Source organism: Callorhinchus milii, unplaced genomic scaffold (assembly GCF_018977255.1).
Source record: "Callorhinchus milii isolate IMCB2004 unplaced genomic scaffold, IMCB_Cmil_1.0 Scaffold1, whole genome shotgun sequence".
Taxonomy (NCBI): Eukaryota; Metazoa; Chordata; class Chondrichthyes; order Chimaeriformes; family Callorhinchidae; genus Callorhinchus; species Callorhinchus milii.
This window is the reverse complement of record NW_024704742.1, coordinates 113,306,334-113,318,609: the sequence shown is the minus strand read 5'-3', so window position 1 is coordinate 113,318,609 and position 12,276 is coordinate 113,306,334. Positions and strand designations below refer to the sequence as shown.

Sequence of the window (12,276 nt, the reverse complement as noted above, 5' to 3'; positions counted from 1 at the left end):
TTTACATTCTATTTTTGATTTAAGTGGTGCAGGAAAAAATGCAATCCTGGCACTATGAGGCTGATCATTTTCCGACACTGTACCGTGCCTTGTGCGTAGTTTCTGTATTTTATAACACTGTCAATTACCCACTGTAGTTGACACCAATCACTTAACCTATCATTTTCAATAACCAAGGCATCAGTCATTCATCAAGGCAGGGAGATTGCAAAACTCTCCCCCATTCTGGGAGAGCAGCCTGTACCTGTTTGGTAGGATCAAGGGCAATCTCTTCTTGAAGAAGTGAAAATCTGCCAGAAAACAGTTCACATCACCAATTGTGAATAATTTAGATCCTGATAGAAGATGATCCAGTAGGCTTAGGTGGAGGCCCCAACAGGTCCTCTACGGTTTAGATTTCTTTTGTGCAAAAAAATCTCTCTTAAAAATCTATCACTGTCGATTAATAAACAAAATGATCATTTTCCTGCTCAGGACCCAATTTTGAAAAAGTTCAGGTTAATAATTAGAAGGGCCTCTTGTGGCTACCTTGTTGATTTGCGGCATTTTAACTGTTGGTAAGATAGAGCCAATAAAGTTGTTTTTATTTGGATCATAAAATGGTAAGTATAGCACAGTGCGGGCCCACCCATCTGGCCCTCAGGCACTGGTTGCCCTCTGCTATCTCACTCAAGTGCCTATTGTTTGTTCATACGTGATCCTTGGCAGTGACTGTAGAGGGCATAACTACCAAACACACACACAATAGACCTGCTGTAGAGGCACCAGCAGCAAGAATCCTGGCTGTTTTCCCTCCCCTAACCCTGGGGAAGGCCAGGACCAATAAAGCATTGCCAGGCAGCTCCAGCTGAGATCAGCAAACTCAGCATGGACTGAGATTCAAACCAGTGAGCTCCAAATCTGTAAACTTCAGCTCTATCCAGTAACCTTCGGGGCTGCTATCCTCGGCACTGGTAGAGACATTTCTCTAAATGTCTCAGTGGTGTGCATTGAGTGTGACAAAGGTGCTGAAATTTGGGAAGGGGGAGAACAACTACTTGCATTTTTATAGCATCCCTCATACAGGGTTTAGAAGGAGGGCTTTATGTAGCTGGAGGATTTAATCTCTTAATAAGATAGGCACTACTATACTATTAGTAAATTTGTTGTGGAGCAGAAAATAATTAGTTAAATAAAGTTAAATATAACAAGGTTGAAGGTAGGATAATAGTTTTATAATTTAAATGTATTACATTAGCAGTGATGTTTCAAAAGTACTTGGAAAATGGAAAAATATTCTCAAGTAATTTAATAAGGTTGGGTACACATTCTATTCAAATAGCTACACAAATCCTGAAATTCTATAGAAATTTCCTAAGTAAAATCCTGAAGTAAAGATGCAGTTTCAAACTTACTTTAATTCGTTTAGATACTCTAGAATCAATAACGCAGTAAGGGTTGACTTTCCCTTTAATTTCATACACAAATGAATACATTCTTAAGTCACTCAGTGCATCGTAGGGACTAGGAATGTTGTACAATCACAGACACATAACAGTCGAATGGCTTGAATAGATTGCAGTAAAAGGTTAGTCTCTCTACTATTGTTCTGATGCTCCATAATATTACAGCTGAAATATGCCTATTATTGGCCTTCACCTACCTAGTTTTAAACTATCTATTGCATTAAATTTGTTTGAAACGGTTAAAGCAGTGTTTAACTTTTGCACAAATCCTGCCCTCGATATGCAGTTTGATTAAGTTATACCTCCTGAAATACAACCCACAAGCCATTTCATAAATGCTACAACTTGCTCTATTTTTTTTAAAATCCCCAAACCGTTTCTCTATTTGGCATTTACTTTTAAACTTCAAATAAAAACACTGCAATAAAAAAGGTTCACACACGTTTCCTTCATCGTGTTCAAAGTAATTCTCAGTGACCAAACTCAATTAATTTGTGGGTAATTTAGAAAGGTTGCTGTTATATCCCAAAGCTACTGGATAAAAATAAATGTTCAATACTCTTCAAAAGCACAGCCTTCAGAGACACAATAAAAAGGATACAGCTCTGAATGGAATGATAAAAAAATGAAAATAATTTAAGCAATTTAGATCAGCTTCTGTCAAAGTGATAAGGGTTAAACCCAGAACAGGTAACATTACCAGACTTCTGAAATTATGGCAAATAACAATGAAGGCAGAACTCCTAGAATTTTCTGCTCTATGCAAGGGGAATGACAATTTTGGCAAGGTTTAACATTAAAATCTTTATGTGGGCAGGATATAAACAAAACCAGCCAATAACATAAGTCAGTAAGCAATAATCTATGATGTAGCACGTTAACAATCTTAATCCCTTGATGAAGGCTAACAAAATGGCATACATTAGGGCTGTAATTAACTTGACTTTCTTTGTCACTTTGAGACTAGCGACACTCATTATAACCGGCAATGAATCACATACAGTTGTGGAACGATTGCAGTTGGCAGGGTCAAGATTATTACCAGAAAGAAGAGCACTCAGCAGGAATGTCCGACCATACATTTTTGCAAGCACTGAAGGGTTTTTACAGCCCTGTGTGAAGACAATATGGTAAAGACAGAATCCAGAATGCACATCAACACTCAACTTTATGGTCACAGACAACAGCTGGCAAACACATGGTTCACTTGCAATCTTATACATCGAAATGGCTCACCATTTTTAAACATTTGTTAGATGCCATTATTGTTATACTCAATATAAACAAATATAGTTAAGCGACAAATAACTTAGGATCCTAGGGAGTGAGATTGTGCACATCTCCTGCACACTAAACAAATGGCCTTTTCCTTCATCAGTACACAGCAACTCCATGCACTTGTCCCACCAATGCTGGGAATTTTGCGAGTTTAGTTCTAATAATGTAATGTTACAGTTTAGTAAGAAATAATGCTGGAATCCATTGCCTGAAAGGGTGGTGGAAGCCGATTCGAGAACACCTTTTAGGACATAGATAATTATTTGGGGAGGACAAGTTTGCAGGGCTATGGGGAAAGAGCGGGGAAGTGGGATTGAATTGGAGAGCTCTTTTCAAAGAGCCGTCACAGACACAATGGGCCAAATGGCCGCCTTCTGTGCTGTATAATTCAATGATAAAAGTGCTGTAAGAAAGAATACGTCAATAAGTAAAAGTAAGAAATGTTGTGATTAGTCAGTGAAGACAGTTCAGAGGGTGACATATGATAGCATCTGAAATGACATTCTAAAGTCACATAACTAAGCCTTGATTATTGTTTATACTTCAGTTTTTCTGTGAGACAGAACTTAAACAGCTGACAACAATGCCTAGATGTATGAAGTCACAGAGTAATAAGAAGTCTGTAAATAACCAAGCTGTGTCATGTATCGTTTTATATTGATCGTCCAAATCTGATCCTTATAAACGTATTGGGTGTTATTTGCAATGTGATGTTAGTAGAGTATTAGTAGAGTGAGTCAAAACAGAAACGTGCACTGATACTATCTGTTCATAGTCATCTTCTATGGCTGAGGAGAACTCTGCATGTGTACAACTAAGCACATGTGGAGCTTTTCTTCATAGCATGGAAAAGTGGTTAAAGTGTTAAGGTTAAAGTTTTAGGAATGCATCTAGGTCACTAGTAATTTTAAGAACTCCAAGAGGGGTGTCCCAGGAAAATGTAAAATTACATTTTCAAGTTGTTATGGAGGCGACTTCAGTAAAGCCTGGTTGATGGAGATGGTTTTGGAAGTGGAGCTCAAAATGTAATTGATGAGACATATCATAATTAGCCTTAATTCAACACAGAAACTGCATTAAATCAATGCTATCTATGAGGTATTAAAAAGTGAGGAAATAAATCCACACTGAGTAATCACAACAGTTTATTTTTTTGCTTTACTTCTTCCCAGGGCAGTGTTTGTTCTTTTTGGAAAACATGTCATAGCAGTGATTTCAGTTTTGAATTGCAAAGATGTCTCATAATGTTAAACTTTGGAATCCTCGAGTGGAATTCAAAAGGAAAATCAGGTTCAAATATCCCAACCTGTAGATTTTATTGTCCTGTTTAGGGATCACAGATTAATTTACCTTTTTGATGCAATACTGTAATCTAATATGTCTTAACTGTTTTTGCCATGAGCACTTTAAGCACTTATCCAATATATATTTATAACCAAGTCTGTAAGTTGGAGGTTTTGCTAGCATAATTTCATGCATGTGGTAAAAATGTCACCTGGAAAGGATTTTCAGCCTTTCTTCGAATACTGTGAAACATGCACAGTATGTAGACTGAAAACACCGCTATCAGTGCTCGATCATTATAACATTTGGTACACTTGACTCTAATGGCAACCAGAAATAAACACTGGACTGTTGGACTGTCTTCAAAGTCATCCAGAAAAAAATAAAGCTTTTTTTCTTAAAAGTTGAAAATAAATTAAATATGATACTCCTGCAATAATAAGTGATATTAATCCTATTCATATTAATTCAACTTGGAAGGTGGGGGTGGCGGAACCAAAATAAAGTGTGCAACTATGTTCATTCATTTCAAAATACACAAATCAAGGTGCAAAAAAACCCAGGAGAATAAATTTCTAAAGAAGAGAAACACAATATCAATGTCTGATAAAGGGCTGGCCTAGACCTCCTAACTTCACCCTCTGCCTATCACAAACTGAACACTTCTTCATCAACACCCTTTAATATCTTACAGGTTTGTGCAGTTTTTGAGATATTTCTAGGGCCAATAGTAATTCTGTTGACACTGGCCAACGTTCATCATTCTTCTGTGCATCCCAGCAACTCCGTCCGCAAAGTAATTCGCCCGTACCATGACCAAGGCAAGATCCGAATATACTGCGCATATATAGGAGGATCGATTAAGTTTTTCCTGTGCGTATCATTGTCAAAGTTACCTTGGAAAACCTGTCAATTGAAAACAAAAGCACATGTTATCAATATAGTGAAGAAACACTTTTTCTTAGATATGCATTAGTCCAGAAACTGACACCTCACTGCCTTGTCACCTTCATCATTTTGTACAGTAAAATAAAGTAAAATAAAATTTGTATGCATTTCACCCACAAAATATACAGTCAGTTCACTTAACAATATATTCTGTGAAGGTTTTTGAGATGTCTCAATGATGCAATAAGGCGCTATTTCAAATGCAAGGATTATTATTATAAAATGTGTTGACAACCTAACTTCTTGGGAGGCATAATAATGGAGATGTTAGAACTGACTGACGCTACTTATTTATAAGAATCTAACACATAGAAACTACTTGTTTTGATACACGTTTAATAGAGAAATACACAGATACTTGAACAATAGAGATATTAAGGTATGGAGAAAGGGCTGGGCATTGGGATTAGAAGATCTGTCAAAATCCGATAAATTGGTAGAACAGGCCTCAATGGCCTTCTCCTCCTACACTTTCCCTCTTATGATAATTAATTAATCTTAATATAAATAATTCATTTATTTTAAAAGTGAATATGGATTAGGTCTAAATTATGGTCTGAGGTAGGGCATTCCACATCAGAACAATTCCCTGTGTACAAAAACATCTCCTAAACTCTCCCTTGGCTCTGTTGGTAATTACCTTCAATCTATGCCCTCAATGCCAGACAGAGTGAAGTGCTTCATACTCAGTACTGACATTTCTCACCTAGATGAGGAAAAACAATACCCAAATACTCCAGTCTAAATGGGCCGGGTCAAAACCCAAATCTTTTCTTCAAAAGGTCCAATCCTTTTTAATTCTGCTCAATTACACTGCTGTTCCGAGCCTCAGTAAACTAGATAGTTTCCATGACAATATAATTTTGCAATGAATATTGTTTATGAAAAAAAATGCTGGAAAGTAAATATTGCCTCACTGCACTGTTCATGTCACAGAAGCCAAAATTGTACAAAACAAAGTCAGATGCTGGTGATCCCTCTAGCAGTTTATTTTATTTAGTGTTATTTTATTCACAGCAAGGTATCCATTTATTTTATCACTTACAGTACGACCTTCCTCCCATCCACCTCCTCTGTAACATGATGGTTGGGACGGGTGATATAAAATAAAATGAGATCGTGCCTTTTTATGGATTGTGTCACAATGCGGGTGCCAGGCAGGGTATCCAGGGTCAACAGATCACTGCTGACATAACTGAGGCTTGCTGTGCTGTGCACCGAGAGCCGGACAGTCAGTGGCGAATGCTCTTGTGAGCATTTCTGTTGGTTGTGCCTCTGAGAGGCTCTCTGTGCCTGCACACAGTATGCAGCAAGCTGGCCAGAGAACACAGATGTGAGTTGATTGAAGCAGAAACAGTCTGTACATTGCAAATCGCCAATGTACCTGCGTTGTAGCCGAAACCGCAGTATACTACAGCATAACAAGGTAGCACTGTATTTATCTCAATCAGCTTTGCAATTATTTAGGGTTTGCATGGTTTTTGTCTGTCATGCTGCTTCAAAACCTTGTATGTCACATTACTACAGTATACAGCTGCTGTCATTGTATTATGGCCTGTGACTAAACTGAAGGCACAAAAAAAGCCTTATGTTTTTATGTTAATGTGACCTATGTAGAGTAATGAAACTTTCAGGAAAAAGAACACAAATATAATTTCACAGCCACAAGTGCAGTCAATTGAATTAACCTCTGTTTATTCTGAGAAAATGATAAGGTCAAGGGGCTTGTTAGACAAACTACACAATCTGAGCAATTTTATGGTGTTTGCAAAGGAGATGAAACCTGACTTACAATTTACCATTCAACATTATCTCCAAAATCAAGGGGTGTCTTTAGAAGGATTGGTGCCTTTGAAGCTCAGTAACTGGAGCAGGCCGGAGCCTGCTGAGCGGTGGAGCGGACGGGTTGATAAGGGGTTTACAGGTCGGAGAGGTAGGAGTGGCAAGGCCATGGAAGGCCTTGAAGGTGAAGATGAGAATTCTGAACTCGAACCTCTGAGGGATGGAGAGCCAATGGAGTTGGGCGAGGGTGTGATGGGGTCACAGAGCCTGGTGAGGGAGAGGTTACGAGCTGCAGAGTTCTGGATGATCTGCAGCTTGTGGAGGGAAGAGTTGGGAAAGCCGACAAGCAGGGTATCGGTAGTCGAGCCTGGTTGTAATGAAGGCATGTTTGAGGGTTTTGGCGGCCGGAGGGGTGAGGCAGTAGCGGAGTTGGGCAATGTTCCGGAGGTGGGGGAAGGCAGAGTGGGGGAGAAAGGACAGTTGAGGGCCGAACAAGACTCCTAGGTCCCTGACAGGCCTGCTGAGGTCGAGTGTGCATCCGTGGATGCTGCTGCTGTCAGTGCCTGAGGTGCGGAGGCGCAGCGCGGCCAATCAGGAGAACCTCGATCTTCCTGATGTTCAACGGTAGAAATTTGCCTCTCATCCAAGATTTGATGTCTGATAGACATTTTGTCAGGACATCAGTGGTCTTGGGGTTGAGAGTGGAGGCAGAGAGATAGAGTTGGGTGTCATCGGCGTACATGCGGAAGTTGACCCCATGTCTGCGGATGTTGTTACCAAGAGGGAGCATGTACAGGTTGAAGAGGAGAGGACCGAGCCATGAGGAACACCACACGAGACGGTGCAGGGGTTAGAGGAGAAGCCATATGTGGAAACAAAGTGGAGCTGGTGTGAGAGATAGGATCTGAACCATTCAAAGACAGAACCTTGAAGGTTCAGGTGAGAGAAAATGTGGTGGAGGAGGATAGAGTGGTCCACAGTGTCAAAGGCAGCAGAGAGGTCGAAGAGGACGAGGAGACAGAGGGAGCCCTGGTCACAGATAGACAGAATGTAATTTGTCACCTTAACCAGGGCTGTTTCTGTGCTGTGGGCAGCACAGAAACCTGACTGGAAGGGTCGTAAAGAGAATGGCAGGAGAGGAAGGAGTGAAGCTCGGAAACAACTCTTTCAAGGATCTTGGAAAGGAAAGGGAGGTTGGAGATGCACGGTAGTTAGTGAGCAAGGATGGGGCAGGGAAGATTTTTTTAGGATAAGGGTGATGACAGGTGTTTTTAGGGGGTGGGAATGGTGCCAGTTGACAGGCAGAGGTTGACGAGGTCTGAGAGTAAAGGGGCGAGGAGGTGGAGCTAGGAGGCAAGAAGGGGGGTTAAGGTTTTTTGGGGGGTTTAAGGAGCAGGTGGTGGGCTTCATGTGGGTTACAGTGGTGGTAAGAGAGGAGGGGAGATAGGTTTGAAGGTGTGGAGGGAGGGATGAGTAGGGGCCAGAGTGTGAGGGAGAAATGGGAAGGGGTTGGCGGTTGGGAGGGTGGAAATGGCTGAACGGATCCCCCTGATTTTGGTCTCGAAGAAATCCAGCATCTCCTTGCAGTTGGAGTTGGAGGAGAGGATGGGTGAGGCATGAAAGAGTGGACCGAGGAGCCAGGTCATGGAGAAGAGAAGTCTGGAGTTGCCTTTGGCCTCCAAGATTACCTTGGAAAAGAAGGACGATTTAGTGGAGGCGAGGGTGGACCAGTGATGATGTGCATGTAGACTTTGCAGTGAAGTTATCTGTGCACATCATCAGACTGTTGTGAACTTACTACCACTTGTAGACAGGACCTCAGTCTGATTTCCACTGGAACCACGGTTCCTGTATTTTTTCGATAGTCAATTGTCCAACACATGTTCACACCTATCACCATGCACCGATAATATCCAAACCAGACTGCGCGTTTCATATACGTATGCCATCCACACATGGAAATTTCCCCATGTCTTGAAAGAAATGAACGCACTCTTGCTGGAAAGACGTACCCTGCTTATCTAGTTCTGGAGAGTATTAGGTGCAGGTTAGTAAGAGCCCAGGCTTGGGAACCCAGGAGGGTGAAGTTGGGATATTGCTGGGATTTAATTGCTTAGTACGTTATAGCATATTTTTGAGAGCACTATCTAACAAGCTTTGATTCAGATATTTTATTGCCAAGCACGTCAAGTTACAGGCAGCTCAGCTCCAAAGAAACACCACTTACTTCTTTCCCTTCTTCCCCCTGCCCTAGAGGACAGTCACCGGTTTCAGTCTGAAAAAGGCCCATAAGAACAGGTAGAATTTCCCGACCCTGGTATTATCTACGTTAACCAAGTCCTTCACTGCCCAGGCAGCAAATTGCAACTCACAGCTCAGTAACCATCCTTTATATAGTGCTTTATATTGCTCGGCTTTATCAAGAGACAAAAGACCTCAGTGATTCTTGATCTGTTGATCTAATTTACTCTCATGGTGTGGAGGATAAGAAATGGACCAAAAAAATTGTCAAGAAGCATGTCAGAATACATCTTAAAGGAGAGTAAATCTGTATTGCGTTGATACTCACCTTATCTTTCTTTTGCTTCCCATCTTTATAAATAGCCCACCTTTTTCCATCAGTGCTGTAAGCTACCTTGTACGATCCTACAAACTGAATGTGACCAAAGTCTTTTGCGCCCTGGGTGATGATGCCGGTCACTTTAGTTGGAACAAGAAGATCAATCTGAAAAATGGAAGAAATATAAAACTCTTTCAGTGTTAATATACAGAGACAGTTCCATCAGGTTTCTAAAGAGAAATAAATGGACCAACCATATCAATAAACAGTCATCTTATTTTATCATCTCCAAATAAAATCTTTTGCTCAACAAAGTGGTTTTGTTAAGTTCTTAGTGCGAAAAATTACCCTGTTTGGTAGTTACTGATATTGAAAGTGAAAATCTACAATAATCTATAAAGAAATCCCATTATAGGACCAGTGAAATTTCACCCCACTGATATTTAAATCGATTTTTCAAAGTCACTGGCACAAGAGGAAGGGAAGCATTTCTGAGCTGCAGACAGGAAGATAGTGGCAGTCCTCTCACGAATTTCATGCTGAGCTGTGTTGTTTCAGGGAGCTCCTGGTACCTACCATCCACCTAATGAGGGTTCAAACTCGCACTTGTTGGATGTTCTCGGTGATGGGGGGGGGGGGGAGGTAAACGGGGTAGTCTGGTTCCAAGGTGACATGTTTGTTGACAGAATGTCAGAATAAAGCCAGGCTCTTTGGTGAAATTATTATTCTCTTTAATTTGCTGCTGAGCGACTTGGGAGACAAGAGCAAATCTGGTTAAATATGTAGAATACTGTCAAATCCTGTTTTGAGTCTTCAAAGTTTTAAATAGATTCAAATGGTACAACATGTATTTGATAATAACTTGTGCAAATGATATAACGGCATAAAATGTCATCAAAGTGTCTCAAAATGATTCATAGGATTTTACTGTGAAGTACATTGATTGTGTATTTGTAGGTGAAAGCAGCAGCAAATTTTGCATACAGCAATGTCCCACAAACAGCCAGGAAGTGAGTGACCAATTTTATTTGTGCGATTATTGGCTAGAAAACTGGGATAAACTTCCTTCACTTTTCAAATAGTGATTTGGGCCCTTAATGTCTACCTGAACAAGCAGACAGGTTTTAGTTTAACATCCCATATGAGATGGCACCTCTATTAATGCAGCACTCCCCACTATTAGCCTACGCTGTGAGTTCAAAGTCCCAACATGGGGCTTGAACCCATGACCATCTGACTCAGAGTTGAGAGTTCTAATCAACTGAACCAGGCTGACACACACTATGTACTAAACTAAAAAAACTTAGTAATCAGACACAAGACCTTTAATGCATTTGTACTTTTATATACAACCCATTTTGACTCTGGAAACCAGATGTTTTGTCAATGTACAATTCTGCCAAAAAGTGATTCTTTTTTCATCTAACAGAACTTAACAATAAGTACATTTTCAAGAGAAGCTGGAGCATTCTTAAGAGCTGTGCACCTAATCAATAGCTTAATATCAAAAAGAACGTTCTAAAGGGCTCGTATTTATTTGAATCATAATTTAAAACAGCACAATTTTCATTTACATGTCAAGTAGCTTGAAAGCTCAGTGATTCACTTCTCCACAACACCTTTTCAGAGTGACGCCACCTATTAAACAAACTGACCTATGCTTGTCAAAAACAGTGCTCTTTTCAAACAAAAAAGTCTGTTTTCTTTAAAAAGTCACAAAACTTTAAAATGATGAGCCGCCTCTCCATAAAATCATACCCTAAATTTTCTAAATTAATTTCCCATTTAAGATCTGACTAACAAATTGCATCTTCAAGCACATTTTTTTATGGCTTATAGATACAGAGAAGTGACTTGTAACCCAGGATAACTTTGGGATAACAGCAAAGGTAACCGAGGGAGGAGGTGTATGCATAGGATTTTACATATTGGTACATATTATAAATATACGGCAAAACAGCATTGAAATCGAATTTACGAGACTGAGAACATTTAAGTAAAAATCTGAGGAACATTATATACAATCACTAAAGTCCTCAAGCTCTCAATTCAATATTCTCAGATAATCAACACTGATTTGTTTGAGGAAATTATTTTAGTAGCAAACAGTTACCATGTGTGAGTTTACATAGATCAGATTGCAGTGTAAGTATGCAGTAGACCGGTGCCAAAGCACAAAGCCTGATAAGCCAGTTTGTGATATTGGTGCCAAGATACCTTAATTGTGATAAGCTATTTTCTACACAAAATCTAAACAGATTCAACATAGGAACAACATTATCCAATCTTTGTGAGGAAATCTATTGAAGGAAACTGGGTAATCACATAGAATGTCATTATTTTACTCCCCCAAAATTGGATGTTAACAGATCTAGCTTTTAGAATTATTTATCCCTGAATAATCCATTTTTTTGGTATGGATTCCCTCTCAACATCTTTGCAGCCATGCACTAAACTAGTTACAAAGATTTTTTTTGTCAGTCTGATTTTTGACACATGCAAAAACCTGTCACCATGCTTGGGCATATCCAAACTAAATTACTGAAAGTTCTACTTTTGAACTGTGTACGAATTTCAGTATGGAGTACACATTCTCTTCCTGTTTATCTAATCCTAAGGTCCTAAGGACTTTAGGCATAGGTTGATGAGAGCCAAGGCTTGGGCACTCCAGAGTGCATTGGGGTACTGCTGGATTTAACCAGCTAAAACCACTTATCATTGCAAACAATTGTCTAACTAAGATCACCCTACCCGTTAGGGTTTTGGCTTACAGGGTTAGCAGGAACCGAGTGGGAAGAATTCCAGGTCTCAGTCGCTGGTCTATACCTCTATTTTAAGTAAAGATTTGCTGTGCTGTTTGCATGTTTATTTTGGCTGTGATATCGGGTTATCAATACTGTGCTTTCCTAAACTCCAAGAATAGTTTTGTTGGGTGGAGCAAAATGCTTCTCATATACTTAAAACTTCGTGATTGAATTT

The 12,276-nt window shown here is 39.9% G+C and overlaps 1 protein-coding gene across 2 annotated transcripts in view; it reads right to left on the bottom strand.

Annotated features, from left to right (window-relative positions):
• Nucleotides 1–3,892: 3,892 nt before the first annotated feature.
• The window catches only part of edil3b (EGF-like repeats and discoidin I-like domains 3b), a 125,732-nt gene continuing 117,348 nt past the window's right edge, over nt 3,893–12,276 (bottom strand). For both annotated transcript variants that reach the window (XM_042334474.1, XM_042334476.1), the window contains exons 10-11: nt 9,307–9,462; nt 3,893–4,913 (exon numbers count right to left, since the gene is read on the bottom strand). In XM_042334474.1, the coding sequence (XP_042190408.1) occupies nt 4,767–4,913; nt 9,307–9,462 (303 nt within the window). In that variant the 3' untranslated portion in view covers nt 3,893–4,766. The remainder of the gene's footprint in view (nt 4,914–9,306; nt 9,463–12,276) is intronic.